At 37.0% G+C, this 21,795-nt stretch overlaps 1 protein-coding gene across 2 annotated transcripts in view; it reads right to left on the bottom strand.

The window, feature by feature from the left end:
* Positions 1-20,557, bottom strand: part of LOC114474663 (roundabout homolog 2) — a 100,581-nt gene extending 80,024 nt beyond the window's left edge. For both annotated transcript variants that reach the window (XM_028465094.1, XM_028465095.1), the window contains exons 1-2: positions 20,047-20,557; positions 1,351-1,677 (exon numbers count right to left, since the gene is read on the bottom strand). In XM_028465094.1, the coding sequence (XP_028320895.1) occupies positions 1,351-1,677; positions 20,047-20,104 (385 nt within the window). In that variant the 5' untranslated portion in view covers positions 20,105-20,557. The remainder of the gene's footprint in view (positions 1-1,350; positions 1,678-20,046) is intronic.
* Between the last annotated feature and the right edge of the window lie 1,238 nt (positions 20,558-21,795).

Raw genomic sequence — 21,795 nt, 5'->3', positions numbered from 1 at the left:
AAAAATCTCAGCTGCCTGAAGGACAAGATACATTCTGTATCAGTGGTCTGTCAATGGAAGGGATAACACAAAGTGGGAGAGGCAGAGAACTGAGGGCACACATGATTGGTTAAATTCAATGCAGAAGCGTTAAAGGTCCCTATGCATATAAATATAACACATTTTACACAAATAGCAGGGTTGCCTTTACAATCTACTGATTTATTACACGTCTGTCCTCTACATCAGCTTATGGCTGTGCAAACTTCTACTTCTACAACACACTTACAAAGAGGGGTATGATTGTGCTCTAGCACATGTGTTAAGAAATAACAATGTCAATCAATTTCTGTCAATTTCAACAGTGATTTCAATTATCATATAATGTAGATGAAATGTTGTGCACGGCTATAAAGAGCGATTTGTTACGCCCCGACACAAGGGAAAAATATAAGACACTTCTGTTGGCACATATAAAATTGTTGGTGGTTATTGCTGTAGGGAAAATATCTGCACTGTAAAGATATTATGTTTTGATGAACCGAAAGTGTAGAAACATGACAGAAACCCAGGATATTTTATTCTACAGAATTGTTATATCCTATGTATACTTAAAATATATCAGCCACGATGGCAGGGTGATAAACAAGTTAAATCAAATTGCTGTTTATAAGTGTAGAAGTATAATGTTTATATTAATGAAAGTATGGGGTAGAGATCAATACAACCCTTTTTAGGCTAAGAAACCTATTTTCAATTTAAAAAATAAATAAAAACTGCATCGCCAATTAAAAATAGCCTCATATTCCGTTGACAGAGATGTAGTTTTTTGTGTAAGTACAAAAAAAGATATAAAGAAATTATTTTCAAAAGATGTAGTGTGGACAATCCTTAGTAGTGCATTTATAATTGTTTATTTATGGTGCTGTTTGTTTGATTGCTATATTTGTAAAATTGTATTTTGGTATATTTTGACTGTGAATTTGTGTTTTTTTTTTAAATCATTTGTAAGATTTTGTAAGGTTATTATAATGAGAAGCTCGTTAATTAAAAAAAAAAAGGGAGTTATAGATGGGTGGGATTAAATAAGTATATACTACTTCTTCCCACTCCTTTTCGGAAATGTTAATTGCAAAATTGTGTTGAGAATCTTTCTTTGTTTCTTATGATATTCTGTGTACATGTTCGAAATAATTGAAAAATCAAATATTTGAAAATAAAAAATACATATATGTATTATATATTATTGACTCCACATTTCCAGTTCTCCTCCATAATACAAAAAAGTCTGAAGCCCAACAATTAACAAGATCCATTGCAACACAACATACAGACACTCTTAGGACAATAGACAAAAATAAAGGGCCTTACTAGCAACTTCTAGCGAAGCATTGCGACTGATGGCCTCCCCCAGGTAGTTGCGGGCCACGCAGGTGTAGATGCCCTCGTCTGGTTTGCTCCGCCTCCCGTGAACGATGCGTAGGAAAAAGAGGGAGCCGCTGGGCAGCAGCATGCGGTGTGAGCGAGGGTCATCTTTGTCAGTTTCCACCCGCTCGCCATCTTTGAACCACTCAATACTGGGAGTGGGTCTGCCCTCTGCCTTGCAGTTGAGGGTGGCAGGTTCCCCCTTAGAGACGATTAAATCCGAGGGGTCCTCCAAAATCCGGGGTGCGCTGTCTTCAAAGCGAGTCCTGGAACCTTTAGGCAAGAGAGGAAAGACAGGTGTTAGCTCTTTGTCAGTGATCTGTAATCTCTCCCATTTTATGGAAAGCATTTTGAGCTAATATCTTAATTTGGATGAAAAGCACTTTTATAAATAAAGCTTGATTGACTGATTAAAATGTAACTTGATTTAGGCAAAATTTAGTCATCTGGACTATTTCAGTTATTGTCCTGTTTTGGCTAACTAGATAACATAAAGATTTAGTTACAGATATAGTTGACTATAATATACACAATAATCTTGAGTTTATGCATTTTTTAAAGATGCCATTACTAGTTCATGAACCTGATATGGGATGGTATTAGAGATTGGATATGGACCAAAACTCATATCTCAATATTTTCTCTCAAAATGTCTATATACGATATAAATCTGGTTATTTTTAACTCAATATAGTCTTTCCAGAAAAGACAATTCTGGATTAAATTTGCTGATACAAAATGCCACACTGACACATTTATTAACAAACAGCTGATCAATATAATCCACTTTAGTTTGTTTCTCCTCTAAGGGACAGCACATGTGAGTTCTGTAGTGTGGCTTGTTTAGATAAAGGTGTGGGTTAAGATGCACTCAGTGATCATCTAACTGTGCTTTATGTTCTGAGAAGTAGAGAAAGAAACGACTCCTGACACCAGCATTTTAATACAAAATAAGATATACGTAAAAGAGAAATATATTATTGTAATTTTCGATTTCGCCAAAATAGAAATCTCATATATTTTGAATTTCGATATATTGCCCAGCCCTAGATGGTATTAACGTTTGTAAATACACAGACAGATTTGATCAGAATCAGAATCAGAATCAGAATCAGCTTTATTGACCAGGTACAGTTTAGAACAATACGAGGAATTTGACTAGGTAGTTGCAGTGAGAGGAGACACATCAACACACCGGAGCAGCCATTTGCGGCGCCCACATATTTAGGTGAAAAAGGGATCAATAACAGGAGGAGAGGAGGGGTGAGGGGAAAAAAAACTGCCAGTTTGAAACTGATTTCCTTAAACAGAGAAAACAGTGTGAAACCAGGAAAAAAACCGCCTCTGCAAACATAAATGTAAGCATGACACAGTCAAACAACTCGAGACAAGGCATGTAGGAAGGGTTGGGTGGGAGGTTGGCTGGGGGAGGGGGTCAGGTGGGAAGAACAACAGGAGTCCAGCCGTTTGGGGACATGGGCGTGCTGCCAGTCGGCGCTGCAACCACGCCTCCATGCAGCTGTGGATGGGGAGGTGGGGAAAGATGGCCGACGAGGCATTTGAAGTTGAAGACCTGTAGCTGCGTTACTGATGACCAGATGACGTGTGGAAAAGTTCAGCATCAACAGTTCCAGGAGGAATGTAGGGAAGGAGCGGGGGGAGGGAGTGGGGGGTAAGAGCCGCCGTCTGCAGAAACTTCCTGGTGATAAGAGTTGAGACAACCTTGGCTTTAGCCTTGGCAGCTGGGGAGCCGAAAGGGAGATAAGCAATGTGATTTGATACAGGCTATGTTAATTTCCAATAGCCTTCTGTCCTGGGTCTCTCTGCTGTAATCCAATGAATGGCCTAGTTTCCACTTCCAAGCCGGGTCTCGAACTTCTCCCAGTTGTTATCCATAACGCGTAGACGATCCAAAAGCTTTTGATATCGATCAACACATGAGTCTGAGTGTTCAGAGCCCTGCTACATCCTTCAGAAATCACTGGCAGCTTTTCCAAAACAGTCGCCAGCGTAGTACGGACTTTTCGATAGATTAGGAAGCCACCAGTTCCGATCAGCAGCATGCCTACTATCATTATTCCAATCATGTAGATGTCCTCCACGTCTTCCACGGAAAGGATGGACAGACACACAACTCGCCACTTGTTCCAAGGGTCAAGTGTGTATCCAGCCGCAAACGTCCCGCTTGGACATGCGGGGTCACCACCCCTGGTTCTTTGCGTCGAAAAAATCTGATCGATAGCACTGAGAGACCAACTAATTAGTTCCATTATTCCGGTTTTGGATGAGTTGCAGAGAGAGGCTCTTGTTAGTTTCACAAGACCTGACAAAGCAGCAGCTAGGAGAGAGATAAGACGGAAGGGAGGGAGAAACAGAGAATGCGACTGACCTCGTCGAGAGAAGCAAGAAGAGAGATGTGATCAATACGTAAGAACACATGATCACATGAGTTCTGATTGGATTTCGTCCAAATATTAACTTTTAGTCTCGCTATTAGAGGTGTCACGATCCGATATTGACATCGAAAATCGGTCCAATATCAGCCAAAAAAACAAATATCGGATTTAATCGGACTGCATTTAAATCACAGATATAAGCTCTACGATAAAACTTTCCACTACAGCACTTCTATCTAGGGCTGGGCGATATATCGAATATACTCGATATATCGCAGCTTGTAGTCTGTGCGGTGTTGAAAATGAACATACCGTTAAACTCGCGGACTTTTTTTTTTTTTTTTTTTTTTTTTTGAAATGTCATCTTAATGACAACATGCACAAAAGGGCACTATTTGTTTTAAAATATTGTAGTGGCATTATGTACAAAAAGTGCACTTTAATTTTGTGTTTTGAAATGCCATGTGAGTTGCATCCTGCACTAATGTCTTGTTTTGAAATGTCTCTGTGACAATTTTGCACAGAACGTGCACTTTCTGTTGACAATTTTATGTTTGAGCCACTCACTGTTTAATAAATACAGTTATGTCAACTTTGACTTAGTTGTGATATCCCCTTTTTTGCATGAAAGTTTAAAATTGGCATATATTAATGCAGTATGATCAAGAATGTTTTAATGTAGACATATAGAATCATCATACTGGTGTGATTTTGTGCATCAAAGTGTTAATTCAAGGGTAATGCAAAATATCGAGATATATATCGTGTATCGTGACATGGCCTAAAAATATCGCGGTATTTATAAAAGGCCATATCGCCCAGCCCTACTTCTATCCATAGATGACTATGGTTCACACTCCAACAAAGTAACCTACTGTTGCTGACTATTGTTCTCTGTTTGAGTAACATCACTTGATCAAGCCTTTTCCAACATTCCACACTACAAAATAAGTAATAAAAGTATGTATGCTCTGTGCTGGTCGTATCGAATCAATATCGGTATCGGCCAATACGGAAGGCTGCAATATCGGTATCATATCGGAAGTCCATAGCTCCCTATCAAAGGAACCAGTGCGTTTAAAAAAAAATGAATAAATATGACTTCTATTAGCTCTTTGTAGCAGAAAGAAACCATGCATTACATTCTGTAAGGACTGCACAGTCTTTAACTAACACACCCACTACCTCCAGCGAGGGTGCAACCACCCATGTGATGTGGTAATGGTCAATCTCTATGTCACTCAGGATTGTTGCAAAAGGAGAGATGATAGTTCATGAAAAGAAGAGAAAAACGAGCAGCGGTGCATTTAGGGAAAATAGAAACGTGAACAGAAAAGCAGATAGATGTAGACGAGATAACTCCTTATCACTCCGGCTGAGGCGTATTTCAGTTAGTTTAGCTGTGAAGCGAAGGCACGCTGCTCCAAGACCTCTGAGATGATGCTTTAAAAGCACAACCAAATGTCTCCAACAATACGCTACAGTTAGAGAAATGAATTATTCAAAATGCTGCCACTTTCAGTTTAGATCCGAGGAGCAGATGGTCTCTGCTTTTTTTTAAAAAAAAAAAAAAGAAAGAAAGAAAATGAAATGGTCACCATGCACCGATCGCTGTGCTGCTCAGTCTGAGGCATTATTTTCGGCACATAATCTATTCTAGACTGTATAAAAATCCTCCATTATCATTGCAGATGAGCAGTTTGAAGCAACCTAATGACACACATGCTGCTACTGCATTACACTGAAATCAGAGGCTTTACTTTTCAGCTATAAGCAGATGTACTGTATGTCCTTTTGTTGAACGGATTTTATCTGTCTCGGTCAGGAGTCGTCATCACAGCACAAACCTGAAGTAAACATCAAAAGAGCAGGAAACTCACTCCCAGCTCACACCTCGGGGTCACAGGCTTAAAACACAAATATAGGAAGAAAAAAAAAGAAAAGCAACAGCAGAACATTCTGTGGCTTCTGTTGGTCAGACATAGGAAAGAGAAAAACAAGCATGAATCGTATCAAGCTCAACCTGTGAAATAATCCTTTAAGATACCAATATGTGCCGTCAGCCAGATTATTTCTCACCACATCTGCATCTTGTATGTCAGTGTTTTTTCCCACGAGAGAAATATTTTGATGGTCTTTGGCTGCAGCTCAGCCTTCAGCTTTCAGGGTTAAAGCAAAGTTTTTAAGACAAAATCCCAGTACATGTGATGCAGTTACATCACTCGCTTCCTCTCCAGCGATAAATGGATTTTATCACAAAATAAGAAAAATAAATATGGTGGGATGTGAGCTGACATTTCTGACGAGCCCTTCAACAGTTTCCTGTTACTTTTTCCAGGAGTCAATTTTCTCCGAAATCCAGATTAGATTTTGACAGAAAGGTCAAACTTGAAGGTGCAAACTCTCTGGTACAGCCAAGCTGATGCTCTCACAACAAAAGGCAGTTTAAAAAAGCATTCATTATTATAAAACCGAGGAAGTCCAAAGTAAAGAAACTAGATGGCATCACTGATAAAGACCTCTACTGGCAGCACCAAATATGGTCATAGGACTAATGAATAGCAGGAAAATCTACCTGTCAAAAAAATTCAAAAGATATAAGAAAGAAAAACTAAACAAGACATTTTTTTTACAATCTGACACAAACCAGCCAAATTACGGAAAGGCAGAAAAAACTGTATCAAAGTCCATCAATTACAATAATTTAAAGAGAACAACCAGATTTGGACATTGTGAACTAAGCAACAAATGAACAAGAATGCAGAATGTTACACACAATGTTAAAGAGTAACTAAACACCAAAACCATTTTTTTTTGCTGAATACAAATGTATTTGGGTATGAAGTCATGTTGTTGATTGACCCTTGTCCAACTCTTGACATTTTAGTCGATGTATTTCAATTTGGCATATTTTTTTGCTAAAGAGTGACTGCCCTAGTTGAAACCCTGCTATTGCAATCGAATTTTGCATTTCCCAGGCTGAGAAGGTGGTTTGTGACATTTCGATGGCATCTTGCAACACTGTTGGCCCCGCCCCTCCTATAAAAACTAGCACCAGTCGACTTTGCAATCTGTGGCAAGTAGGTGTGAGTGAGAGAATTGTGAATAGAGAGGTATAGTAGTATAGTAGAGAGTATTGAGTAGCTAGCTAGCATAGCCACTTTATTGTGCTGAGAAGAAATGTATTTTGTATGATGTAGTCTTGCTGATTGACTAAAATATCAAGAATTGAACAAGGATCAAAGTATTCCAATTTGCATATTTTGCTTTAAAACAATGTAAGAGTGACTGCCCTCCATCGGTTGAAAACCGGCTATTACAATCAAATTTTGCTCCTGGCCGAGAAGGTGGTAGACTGGGTGTGTCTTAACTGCTTCAGGAGCCTGACCAACATACCTGTCAAGTTTTGGATTTGAAAATAAGGGAAATTTTTTGGCGCCCACTACGAGCCGTCCCACCCGCCCAACCAAGCTCCAGTATCCCTTATATTTTAAGATAGATGTACAAGAAATCTAAAATAGCCACTGGTCAACCACTTACTAAATACAATGATGTGAATAAAATCTGGTAGGTCGACCTTTATTAACATTGAAATGCTGTGAACATTCCTACTAGGGCTGGGCGATATGGACCAAAACTTATATCTCAATATTTTTTCTCAAAATGGTGATATATGATAGAAATCTAGATAATTTTATTTTGAATGAAGTCTGAGAAAAAAGAGAATTCTGGGTTAAATTTGCTGATTCAAAATGCTACACAGGCTCATTTACTAACCAACAGCTGCACAATCTGTGCCACTTTTGGTTTTTTCTCCTGTAAGGGACAGCATGTGTGAGTGATATGTAATCTGTAATATGGCTTGTTATGGGGAAGCTCTGAGTTAGGACTCTGTTCTGAGAAGTAAAAGCAGTGAATCTTAAAACTAGTATTTTGATACAAAAACAGCTATTATATATAATAGAAAACTCGATACATCTTAAATCTCGATATATCACCCAGCCCTAATTCCTAAATTATAAAACAGCCTAAATTAAAACATAAATGGATATATTAAGTTTATATACAAGTCAACACGTTGCATATTTACTGTTAATTTCACGTTGCTTGTCTTTAAGTTAGACATGGACATTTTATTTTATTAAATATTTTATTTAAATTTCTCATGCTCACTCATGTGGTTCTCTGGTATTCACTAATGACTTATTAGACACATTTATTACAGGCTTTACATCCTTTAACACTTTTTGAAAGCAGTGTATATTTGTGGCGCTTGTGATTGGCTGATTTTTCTTCACGTCATTCCTTCCCCCGTGGTAGACGCTAAAATCTCAGTTATTAATCTAACAGAACATGTAACTGTGTCCCATCCTGATGGTCTTTAGGAAGGTAAACGCTCTGTTCCAGTTCAAAGGTATTTACAGAAGTTCTTTGTTTTTTTCGCCGGAACGTCTTCATTCATCATCTCTTATCTGAGTTGTTTCCGGGTTTGTTGCCGCTGTCGGCACTAATATCGCAAGAACTGTCACTCAGGCAATTTCAGGTGACAGTTCTCGCGAGGCTAGTGACGGCGTTCAGTTTAGTAAGGCATCTTTTCATTATTATTACATTAAAATACAGGATATTTACGGGAAAATACTAATACGGGAAGATGGCGGGAAAGAGAGGTAAAATACGGGAGTTTCCCGGCCAAAACGGGATACTTGACAGGTATGCTGACCACAATTCAAGCATTATTTTTAATAAAACAGCCTAGACGCACATCAGCCAAAATCTCACGGTTTAGTAAACACTGTAATAAATAATAATAAATGTATTTTTTTTTCTTCTCCGATGACCTTTCTGAGCTTCACCTCCTTTACTCACTTATTAGATGCTCAACTCTATTATAAAACATCACCGGCTCTATCGATCTGCTTTTCACTGCTGAGTTTAACCTTTAAGTGTTTTTGTTGTTGTTGAAAGCAGATGCACTGTGAGTGAAAACGTGAGTGTTGAGGTTTAGGAACCAAGCAGCTCAACTTTGAGCTTAGAAACCAAGAGTGAAAGAAAACTGTAGTTTGTTGATAATTCTTGATGATTTTATGACTAAAGCGCCAAACTCATATTAAATGCATAAATATCTGTTTTTCTTTAAAAGCAACACTCTTTTCTGCCAACCTAACAAGCAAAAATGTGTAAGAATATATGAGATCTCTTTTTCTTGAGCAGTGTTGTTTTGTGTCAGTGTTTGATTACAGCTTTTCTACCAAATAATCAAGCTTTGTTTGGTTTGACTCATCAGGATATAAATGTGTGATTATGTCCAATGCAGGCTTTGTTTTCTTGTTTGTTTGTGTTTTCATGCCTTTACACTCACTGGCATATCAGAGCACCTCACTAAGATTTATTCTAAAGAATTGTGGGAGGGCTTTTAACTCCAGAAAGTACTTAACTTTATGCAAAATAATATCCTCTTTTATTAAAAAAAAAAGCTTTGCAACTCCTAATTAGAGCTGCAAGAAACTACAAGAGTAGCCTTTCTTCTCGAAGCCTGGGGATTGATTCCAAGTATTTTGTATTTGTTGACCAAACTTTGCAATATTTGAGTATTTGACATTTCTAGTCAATTTTTAAATCCATTAAGTTGCGGGTAACATTAAAAGTCTGTGTAAATAATTATTCCTCCATTAAGAGAGAGGGAGGTTAGGGTAGTTCACAATATCATGGTAATAAAAATAAATAAATAAATAAATAAAAAAATAATCACATGGTGATTAATACTGTAGTTTCTCCCTGTATTTATACTCAATGCGTAAGAACATCAGAACAGTTCAAACACTATTCCTGAAAATAAAAAATAAAAAAGTCGAAAGAGTGTGCCACCCCTAAATGTGAAGCCATTGACTATTTTTGGTGCAGATGCTTACAATGTCAATTGGAACGAGGCAAAAAGCGATGTGTCAAAATTTGGTGAAATTGATTTTGAGAACCACCCTAATGGAGGTGTAAATCTATCGTGTGTTTAATTAACCATTAAAAGACTGGGGCTAAGTCGGATGGATGGATGGATTGATGGATTGATGGATTGATGCCATGGACACAATATGTAGGTGTAATTGACCTAGCAACCAGCAACCTGCCTCTGTGACAACTTGTGCAATCAGTCCACGCCACTTTGAGCTCAACCGCGACATATTTTTTGGGGAAGATAACATTTTCCCAGTAATGTTTGCATCATGACAGCTTGATTGCAGGTGCCCAAGCTGAAAGCACATTCAGTGAACAGAAACGCCGTCAGCCCTGTTTGTCTCATGGAGAAATAAATGTCACGGGCAATAACGAACACCTTTGAAGCTATTCTTTCTGATGGATCATGAATGCACCACATTCAGAGCTGACAGAGGCTCAAAAAGAAAACGTGGGTACATATGGACATACAAAGTGAGTTGATTTGTGGGGGGTTAAAAAATAATATGGGGCAGTCTGGTGTGAAATGACTTAGATTTACATGGAATGAACAAGTGGGCAATGACTATGTTGTGGAGGTTCAGAAGACTTTTCATTCACTGGTGCTTCGGTAAGATGCACAGCTTTGATTCACAGGCGGCACAAAATATTGGCAAGAATATTTCTGAACACATGCATTCATGAAAGTCTTGTACAGATTCTACAGTGCGTTGCAAATGGATTCAAAGCACAGTAAAAAAAAAAAAGTTAAATTCAACTCGTGAGACCAAAGATTTAATAGAATTTGTTATCATGTGACAGACTTCATTTTCTCGCTGCCTCATCACAGAGGACGAGTCAAAGAGACTCTTTTAAACACATTACCTTCCAGCAGCGGGCAAAATTGAGCCCCGATAAGCCAGAGCAGGCATGGCAGTCAACCTTGAGCTGTCGTCCAATATGAACTGAAGCTTTGTGAATGAGAAATGCAGCAACTTACACAAGGTGATCTGTGTACTCTGATGGATATTTATTGTAGGGATTAGGGATGTTCCAAAACGAGGGAGCTAAATAAACCTACAATTATTGGCAACCCTTTATTACCATTACATCATCATCACATCATCATTTATAAAAAAATAATAAAAAACTTAAAAAAAAAAGGCAAAAATAAACTTGCTGGATTTACTATGCGAAAGTCAAGAAAACGTCAAAGGAAACATCAAAGCCATCAGCAATGACCAAGACTGGCAGTTGACGGTCAAAACATGTCAAGAGATCAAAGTGGATTTCCTAAGTAACAGTTGTCTGAATAAATAAACCCTTAACATACTATTCAAAAAGAAAACAAAAATAATTTTGCTGGAATAACTCCAATGTGTTAATCAGGAAACTTCATTAGTTTGGATAGTTTTGAGCTCCAGATGTGATTGTTGTCAAGACAACAAATAAAATGATTGTTTATTGTTGTTTCTTTTGTTCACATTTTTATACAATTCTTATCAATTTTGTGCATATTTGTTTGTTTCAACCCCTCATCCTTAGCAATAAATATGGGGTAAATCAAAAGTAATCATAAATTGACTTTATTTATATTGTACTTTTTCATTTTTATGTGGTCTCTTACATGTTCAGTACCATGAATCCAAAGCTACCATGCACTGTGCTCTTAAGCTTCATTATAATTTACTGGACAGTGTCTTGCCCAAAGACGCTCATGTGACAAGACTAATTTGGACAACTAATGTCAGGTCGTAAATCGCCAACCTTGTGATGAAAGGACATTAACTTTGTTCGCATTAGCAACAGTTGCCTTTCACCATTTGAAAGATGAGCTCCATAAACATAAACAGACTCGCATTTCATAACCTTCAAAAATAAAACAGTATTTTTTTTGTTGGTTAATTTAATTGAACAGTCTTATGTGTCACTTTACTTTCCACTCTTCCTTTTTTGAGCTCATTAGGAATAATACTAAGTTCTTTGACACTTTAAAGCTGCCATATAAACTTAGTTTGCAGTTAAATTAGAAACTAAAGATGATATTAAATGAGCTCTAATGTGCACTTTAAAGCTTCATTCCCCTTGACAATTATGAATTCCCTTCATACATTTGCCACAGTTGGTGATCGCTGTTCATTTTTTATTTGATCAGCAAAATCTTTTAATGTGATGTATGTGTGAGTTTCATTCAATGCACACACATTTTAGTTCAGATGAATTGAAGGAATAAAAAGGGCTACGTTTTGGTGTGCGATTGTGTGTGCTGTGATATTTGCATAGTAATTTTGTTGATTTCCTCTGATCTGTGAAAAATTCCTCTTTCACACAAAAATGATAAAAACCCAGTGAGGATGAGCGGCATGCCGTTAAATAAAAGCCTATTAGTGCCACATGCAGCTCTGATAGACAAGTTATTGCATTTTTCCTAATTGCAAACTCTGACACGCGCCCACATATTTGCTTGGAGCGTCGCGTACGTTTCTGCTTCGTCTAACATGAAGAGTAAAAGCTGAGGGCGAGATTACAATCAAGTCTTGAAGGCTCCGTTGATTGAGGCCACGTCTAAAGCTGCAGCAATGCATAAAAATGGGCTTCTTTCAATGATTATCTTTACAAATATCACCTGCATCCTACCAAGGATTGGACATCTACTGCCATCATGTTATCTGTTAATACAAATCTTGCCCTCTGACGGCCTCAGATTGAGACAAAAGCAAGCTCACAGCTCAATAAATGGTGCAAAACTGAACATGAAAAGTGTTTTATAGTGTAAATAAAAAAACATAAAAAAGTGTTTTATAGTGTAAATAATGCTTTTTAGCATATTAAGAAGCATATGCCAAACCCAAGGCCTGGAGGCTAAATCTGGTCCTTTAGAACATCCAATTGGGTATAAAGTAAAATGGCAAAAGTAAAAATGACAAAAAAAATACATCAATAACTTTGGAAATCACCAAATAATTTACTTGTAGATATCTCAGTCCCTCCAAAAAAAACAAATTCAATGAAACTCCAACGTATTTGCAGGGACTCGCATGTTTATATCACATGTCTGCATTATGGAAAGAACTCTCAAGTCCAGCACTTTCTCCTAAAAAAATCAAACCAAAAATCCCCTAAAATGTACGCACAAATTGGTCATAAAATCAATTAATTTAAGTTAAGATTGTGAAGAGAGAGATAGCTGTCACTTATTGTTGGATATTGTATCAATATTGCATTAATATGGGTAGATGGCAAATTCAAGCATAGTAATGTTGAAATAGCTTTTTCCCACCTAAGATCCGTGGCCCACATGACATCAAACTGGTCTGTATTTGGACCCTGAACTAAAACATCTTTGACAGCCCTGATATAGACAATTATTGAATTGGTAAACCACATTAATGCACACTCATACTTATATATATAAACACACATATATTCAAGGAGGGCTGGTCGATATGGATGGACCAAGCTCATATATCAATATTTTTTTCTCAAAATGGCAAAATATGATATAAATTATAATTCCAATAAAGTCTGACCAAAAAGACAATTCAGAATTAAATTTGCTGAATCAAAATGCCACACAGGCACATTTATTAACAAACAGCTGCACAATATGTGCCACCTTAAGCTGTGTTAGTGATTTCTGTAGTGCGGCGGTGAGGACGCACTCAGAAATTCATTGAACTGTGCTTTTAATGCTGTTCTGAGAAGTAACAAAAGCAGCACCTATTAAAGCAAGAATTTTAATACAAAATAAGCTATGAAACATATATATATATACAATATATAGAATTAGGCAATATTGTAATTTTCTATATCGCCAAAATAGAAAACTCAATATATCTTGAATCTCCAAATATTGCCCAGCGATATATTCAGAGAGTTTCTGTGATATTGCTAGAAAATTTGACCTTGGGAAAAATTGTGCTGTAACTTTATAGACTTTCTGAAGTTCTGCACGAATTTAGGGCCCTATAAAATCCACGTTAACGGAATCTCGGACGGAATCGATCAATGAAAACGGAATCCACTGTTGAACGCTGAAATGGACAGAATCGGCATAAAACGCCATCACCGTGAGGCAAAGGACATTGTTTTATGGGGAAATGTTTCTGAGGACCGCTCATTAGATGCACCGCCCTAAACTTCAAACAGCGCCTAAACCACCCAAAACACTGCCTAAACTGCCAAAAAAACTACGCAAACCATCACTGACTCCTAAATACAGAGCCGACCAGTGCTCGCTTAACTTTGCTGGGCCTGTGAAGCTCCGTCTGTTTCTCATCAAGAGCAGTGGCACTCCGTGAAAACGTGATCAGCTTTAATCAGCTTCACCTGCTCAGAGCGTTTGAACAACATCTCATCAGAGCTACAGAAGATCCGTTGGAAAAATTGTGTGTTGTTGTGGACGAGACCATCGATGCCAGGGATTAAACATCATAGATTAATGATAACTTCTGATACTGTCAAATATTCTGGGCCCTAGTGGTGAAATAACTGATGCATCCTTTCATCTATTTATTTTCATTACGGTCTGGAATGATGTCATCATGATAATTTAAATTAAGTTAGTTTAAATTAAGTTGATCAGAAGGGAAACAAACCTGCTCAGACTCAGTAAGCCATTGATCCCTGAGCGGAAACTGGGTGACATTAATGCTGCTCTCATATACATCTTTAAATGAAGGCACAGTGAGAATAATCCGTCAGTACAACTTATATCTATACCTTTTAATTGTATCTCACTTTATTTTTGTTATACATTTTTGTTATGGGTTTTTTTATTTATTAGAATTTATTTTGTTTCCTCACAGGAGTTAAAAACTTAGATTTTTTTTTTTAATATTTCTAAAAAAAAAAAAAAAAAAGAAATAAAAAAAAAATGTATGTGGAAAACAAGGAATTTGGGAAAAAATTAAACGAAATTTGGGAAAAATAAATAGAACAGATTTTATAGGGCCCTATTAATTGTTAAGCTGCAAAGAAGTGAAACAAACTCCAACAGTACACATAGGTTTGGAAATACACTACCTTTTTTTAACAACTGGTTCGTCATTCTCCAAATGATGTCATCTGGCACTGTACCAGAAGTGGGACATCATCATCATCATCGTCATCATCTAGCAACATGACTCAAAGCTGTGTCGCACATTACACAAGTTAACCAGCTCTCACTATTGTTTCATCATCCACACTCTTTTCATGGTGTCGGCCTGTAGGAGGCTTTAGTTAGCCGTTAGCCACGTTTGTCACAAATTAATGACTGCAGGGACAAAGTGGACACACATCACCAGCTCAGGAGTGTTTAGCATCGATTAGTTCCACAGCGGGAACCACAGCAGCTGTGTTTGAATATAATTAGAGATAACTGAAAATGTATTGTGTTGTATGTATTGAGGTCCAACAACTGAAGGTGCAATGTATGTGGAAGAGCTGAGCTGCTATGTTGAGTTACATGCTTTTTGGTTATCTCATAGCTTTCCTCTACTAATCGTAGACATAACTTTCACCGTGGGACTAAGATTTACATAAAGAGCAACGCTGGCTTACAAAAGCAGGCAACACACATCCCACGCATACCTTTTTTTTCCTACACTTTAGCATTTCAGGGCAATTCACATAGAAGTCAGAAGTTCATTTTCAACTACTTCAGTTCATTCCCGATTAATAATTGAAAGGCTGTGGGTGTTGAGAAATACTTTCATGGATGTGAGATGGTGCCACTTTGCAATAATGAAAGCGTATAAATGGCTTATGTAAGATAATTTAGTCAAATGAGAAATCTAGACTAAATTTCGGACCTGTACCTGTCACCCAACTCTGGCTAATACTAGAAGAAGAAAAAACTATAATCACAGCAAGCCTGGCTCATGACATCGCTGTGAAAACTTGATCACAATCAGAATCAAGAAATATTCTTACAATCCCATGGAGATATTACTTTTGTTACAGTGTCTCCAACAAGAAAAAGCTAAAAGAAACACTATTGCATACATGATTAAAAAGTAAAAGTAAAAAGTAATTATAATGAACAAGATGATTAAATTAACACGCGAATAAGTATAAGGATTAATTAGGGATGTAACGATTAATCGTAAGGCAGTTAAAAATCGATATTCTGAAAATTTAATCGCAGTACTTTTTTTAAACAGCAGAGGGCGATATATTTTTATCCTTGTCTTGTTTAAAAGTGTTGGCAGCGGGCGGAATCTGCTACTACTTTCTTTCTGGCGGCCTTCTACTTTTAAACATGTTCATAAATGATTCCTTACCCCTTTAGCACTGAAAAAATATCTGTAAAATTACGTAAATATCTGTAAAAGTCACGTTTTTCTATTAACTCTGCCTGCTAGCATAGCATCTTTTCTTCACTGCAAGATATCTGCATGCCAACCGACCACTGGGTTACCAGCGCCCTCTGCTGGTCCAAACAAATATCTGACGTAAATACAGTGAAATAACTGTTTTTATTTTTTTTAAGTCCAATTGGTAAGGCACAAAATACATTTTCATTTGCATTTTTAAAAAGAAAAGGAACTATTATGCAGTTTTGCATTGTTTACTATAGAACCAGAATTTAAATTAATAGGCTTCTTCTTCATTTGTATTATTCCTTTTTTTTATTTCATTCAAGATTTATTTTTAGTTAAATTGCATTGTTTTGAATAGTTTATCAAGGGATTCTTTTGACAATGAAAAATAAAAGGAAAACAGTATAGTTTTTTATAGTTTTTTTCCCCCCAAAAAATAAAGGAATATTTTTCAGTCATCATTTTTCTACAGTCCCATTTTGTAAAATAAATCATGAGAGAATCGTATCGTGAACCCAGTATCATGAATCGAATCGTATCGGGAGTTGAGTGAATTGTTACATCCCTAGGATTAATTATCAAATACGAAGTAAATAATGTGTGCCCAATAATAAATAACTCAAAACTTTGCTGGAATTGCCTATTGCTTTAATCTGGAAAGGTGAGTTGTGGTGCTCCTCAAGTCTCTGTCATAGGTCCCTTTATTTTCCTTTTTCTTTTTTTAAGATGACAAGTTCCCACTAGCCACAATTATGTGAAACAATGAAACAAAGCAAGAATAATGTAAACAGATGACACACAACTCTATATTTCTAACTCGATAGAAACTTAATGAATGCAAAGAAAACATTAAACCCTGGATGTTTCAGAACATTCTTGATCCAAAACAAAGACACTAAGTTGAACTAATTATAATAGCAGATCCTAAAGATTTACATTATTGGCTCAATCACAGGAAGAACTTGCAAACCTTACACAGAAAGGTCTCCAGGTACCTCACAAATTTAAACCAAAGCCTTCTAGTAATCAGGCAGAAGTGAAAATCACTAACCTAATGCTTTTAAACGGAGTATTGTATTCTTCCAGAGGAAGCTCAGTAGAGCAGACAGTGGTCATGTTCATTTAAAGGATTGTGGGTTTGCCTCTATCCCAGGCTTTTCCCAGAGTCTCTGAGGGCTTACCTGTGTATTTCAGTTTACTACTCCTGCTGAAGAAATAGTTGGATATATATATTATTTTAGAAAATCTTTAATTTACAAAAAGAAACATCGTAAACCACAAGACAGCTCTTAGATGTATAGGGGCCAATAAACCCAGAGAACCTCTGTTTTTATGGCTTTATTACAGTCGTTGTTTTTCTTTTTATTGCCTTAAGTTTTAATGCTTTGGTTCACAGTCCCTGTACTCAGCGGTCTGAAAAGTCTGTTCTAAACAAGCCAGCCAGCCAAGCTGTCAGTGACTAGCACAAAAGAAAAGTGTAGCTGCCAGATTCAGTTTTCGGTTAGGCAATTATGTAACTTTCATCTGTGCAACAAATGTGTTGAGAAAAAAATCAAAACTAATGTACTGAATAATAATTCTGAATATGAAGCGGTTTGTTAATTAAAAATCAGAATAAAATTTTATCTTGAAGCAAAGTGGATGATTTGTGATGACTATTGCTGCCCAAACTGGTGATCCTCAGTCTTGTAGTGTAGTGCCCTCAAAATATGCGTAAAAAAATTACTCAAAAAAAAAAAAACACACAAAGCAGCAGAAAAAAATACACAAAATGACTCCAAAAGCAGCATACAAAAATACAGACAAATGCACAAAAAGGCAACAAACATACACAAATTTAGTCTAAAAACACAAAAGACAACTGCAATCTGAAAAATACACAAAACACCACCAAAAATACACAAATCAACACTGAAAATATGCACGAATGACTCCCATTAAAAAAAAATTAAACATAACTACACGAAATGACTTGTACCACACAAAACAACAGCAAAACTGCTCAAAATGACTGGTATAGGGACTGTGAATGATCGGTTTTGTTTTGTTTTTTCTTACATTTACCTTAAAACATAGTTCTGCAAATATTTTCATATAGCCCGCAAAGTTCATACAAAAAATTATGAAATAAAAATATATAAAAATGCAGTATGTCAGAAGTAGAAGAAAAAGAACAGAGAAGTAACTTAATATAATATATTTTAGATCAAAACAAGAGCACTGACATTCAGCTCATCTCCTTGGTGTAAAAGAGAGTGCAATATTTAATCTGTATTAAATTTTAAAAGCAGATTCAGTATATAGGACACAGTCCCATTCCATATTTTTTAGTAAACCATCTCTACTCTCCAAATTATTTGAGTCCAGTTTGCATTTGAGGCTTAACTTATTCAAATCTAAGCTGCTATTATAGCAATAGTTAAACATATACAGTAATCTGTTTGTCCAAGGTAATCAAACATGCACTGATAGAAAAAAAAAAAAGCCTGTTTTTTTTTTTTTTTTTTTTAAATCATGCATAAATCTCTAGAGTGGCTGACGGATCAGCAGGACACCCTCATTTTTGTGCTCAGGCTGAGCTGAGAAGTGAGAGCTTTAATGGTTTCACTTTTTCACCTCTCAGCTGCTGCCTAATGGCATCTCTGTGTGCGTGTGCGTGTGCGTGTGTGTGTGTGTGTGTGTGTCCACTTCAATGCTGCTCAGGGGGGACATGCACTGGGAGAAAAACTAGTGGAGCTTCTTGGCATTTAAAACCAAAAAATTAATGCAAGGGTGACATTTTCACTATAATCAATTTAGGGATGGTGGTTTAGGAGAGGAAATACTGGAAAAAAAACATCTCAACCCAAAATATGATGATAATAATAATACATTTTATTTAAAAACACTATCACAAAGGGGGCCACAAAAAATGTGATTGTATCTGATCCAAGGGCCACATTATCAACATTCAGAATAATGACCAATCTGAGATTTATTACGGGGTTTTTTTTTACCCATTATGTGTGGTTTTAGTTATTTTTGGGTTTTTTTGTTGTATTTTTGTGTATTTTTATGTCATTTTCTGAATTTTTGTTGTCAATTTGTATGTTTTTGGGGTCGCTTTCTGTATTTTTGTTGTATGTTTTCTGTATTTTCCTGTCTTTTTGAGTAATTTTGTTTACCGTTTGTGTGTCTTTGGAGCTATTGTGTGGTGTACAGTGGTTGCTGCATCTCTTTGTTGTCATTTTGTGTTTTATGAGTAATTTTCTAATATTTTTTGTCATTTGTTTGTGTATTTTTATGTCATTTTCAGCATTTTTGTTGTCAATTTGTGTGTTTTTGGGGTTGCTTTCTGTATGTTCCTGTCTTTTTGTGTAATTTTGTGTGTCTTTGGAGCAATTCTGTAATGATTTGATGTTTTTGTAGTCATTTTGTTTGTTTAAGTGGTTGCTGTGTCTGTCTTTGTTGTCATTTTGTGTTTTATGAGTCATTTTGTGTATTTTTTGTCGGTTTTTTGTGTGCGTTTGTGTACTTTGTGCATATTATTTCGATAGATAGATAGATAGAGTTTGTCATTCATACATGCACAGCACAGATGTATACAGACCAACATTTTCCACACAAGGCTTGACTATTAGGCTTTAAAAAAAATAAAAGCATAAAAACACACAATAATACAGGATATAAACAACCATTTAAAATAGTGATACGTGCTGACACAGGATTAGTATTAATTATTGCACTGGGTTTGTAATAAGTTATAGATTATTGTTAGTTTAATAGCAGTTTAAAAGTCTTGTAGCTTGTAGATTCTTGAATTACAATTTTTGGGGATTTGCTTTGGGGGGCCTGCAAAAATTAGACTGAGGGCCACATGTGGCCCCCGGGCTACCAGTTGCCCATGTCTGCTTTGCAGGTTAAAACAACAACAGCAAATATGGGAAAAAAGAAAGATAAATCAGAAAAAAAGAAAAAAACATCGTTTAATAAATAAATAAATAAATAAAAATGATAGGGCAGCGTGTGTTTACCTGAAGTGATGGTGGTGAAGAATGGGGAAGCCAGCAGGAGTAAATGTCCAAAGTTCATCTCCAAACTCTCAGGTCCTCCAGAGCCTGCAGCGTCTCCACCAGGTTATGAATGAAAGCAGAGCTTCCAGAACTTGAAGCTCGGACCGTTTGGACCCAGAGAGTCAGTTCAATGTTTCAGGTGAGCGAAATCATCCAGAACAACTTTGATGTGACTCCCAGAAAGCCATGGTGGCAGTAGTAGCAGTAGCAGTAGCAGCTTAGCCCCGGAGGAGGAGGAACCTAGCACCCAAACTCAGCAGCATCACTTCTTCTCCGTGTCCGCATGGCCACACACACACTACACACAACCCGACTCATTGCTCTGTGGTCACCGCCAAACCAACGATGAAATAAAAACACACCCTCTCCTCTCCTCTGCCCTCGTTCTCTCTCACTCACTTTAAAGGTGTGAGTGAAGAAGAACGGTTCCACATTCTGAGCCGAGCTGTTCTCGGTCCGCTCACCGCATCAAAGTGTCTCGAGGCTCCCAGTCCGGTGAGGGTCCGTGTTTTAAAGAGACAGGCTCCTCTCTGCACCTGCCGCTCCGCACCGGGACATCAGAAAAGCCACGGAGCGGCGCTGCTGTGGGTCCTGATATAAATAGTAATAGCGCCTTTTTTCAGAGTGGGGTTATAGTTTAGGTCGTGAAGGCCAAAACGTGATAAATAACCCCCGGAGAATAGGTGAGGGGTCATTTGACCACACAGCCTGAATCCTTTATTAGCTCTAATGAGAAATCATTTTTACCAAAGGAGGCATTAGATGCACCTTATTCCTGGAGATGCTACTGCTCTAATTGTTTATTACCTCCAGCAAGGGGTTGTTATTAGGAAGTGTCTCGTAATACATATCAATATACTGGGAATCTGTCTGTATGAAAGATGACGTTGCTGGACCTTTTCCACATAAGCATAATGTGCCTGTGTCATCACTGTGTCAGCATGGCCGAGTGGTCGGCACCGGAGTCAAGGATTCTTCCTTCTGCTGCCGTGGGTTCAAATCCCTCATTTGACATGTTTTTTTTATTTATTTTGGACATATTTAAAACAACAAATTCCACCTTTAAAAATACATATACAAAAAAAATATAAACATTTTAGGGTGTTTTCTGGGTTAGGGTTAGGGATGGTACTAGGGTTAGGGTTAAAATGAAAGGGTTAAGGTTAGGACTAGGGATAGGTTAAGGTTAAGGTTAAGGTTAGGGTTAGGGTTATAGCTAATATCAAAGGGTTGGGGTTAGGGCTAAAATAAAAGGGTTAGGGTTACGGTTAGGGTTATAGCTAAAATCAAAGGGCTAGGGCTAGGGTTTGGGCTAAAATAAAAGGGTTAGCAGGTTAGCTAAAAATAAATATGAGCTAAAATAAAACTGACAGAACTTTAAGTCACGTGGTGCATCTAACACGTGACCTAAACTGGCCAATGAGGGGCGCTGCGTACGGATAGACTGCCGGGTACTGATGGGTACTGATTATCACCAGCGTTTTTTTTTTTTTTGTTTTTTTTTTGTCTGTTAGAACTTTACATCAAAACTACATAACAGATTTGGATGAAATTTTAACCAAAGATACACCATGAAAGATTCCATTAAACTTGGAGGGGACCTGCATCATTATATTAATTCTGGATACATTTCAAAAATGTTAAAATTCCTTTATCCCATCATTAGCAAAATTTAGGGAAAAAAAGTCATATTTTGGTTTGTAAGATACT

Source organism: Gouania willdenowi, chromosome 13 (assembly GCF_900634775.1).
Source record: "Gouania willdenowi chromosome 13, fGouWil2.1, whole genome shotgun sequence".
Lineage (NCBI taxonomy): Eukaryota > Metazoa > Chordata > Actinopteri > Blenniiformes > Gobiesocidae > Gouania > Gouania willdenowi.
The sequence above is the reverse complement of the archived record's forward strand: the minus strand, read 5'-3'. Positions and strand labels throughout refer to the sequence as shown.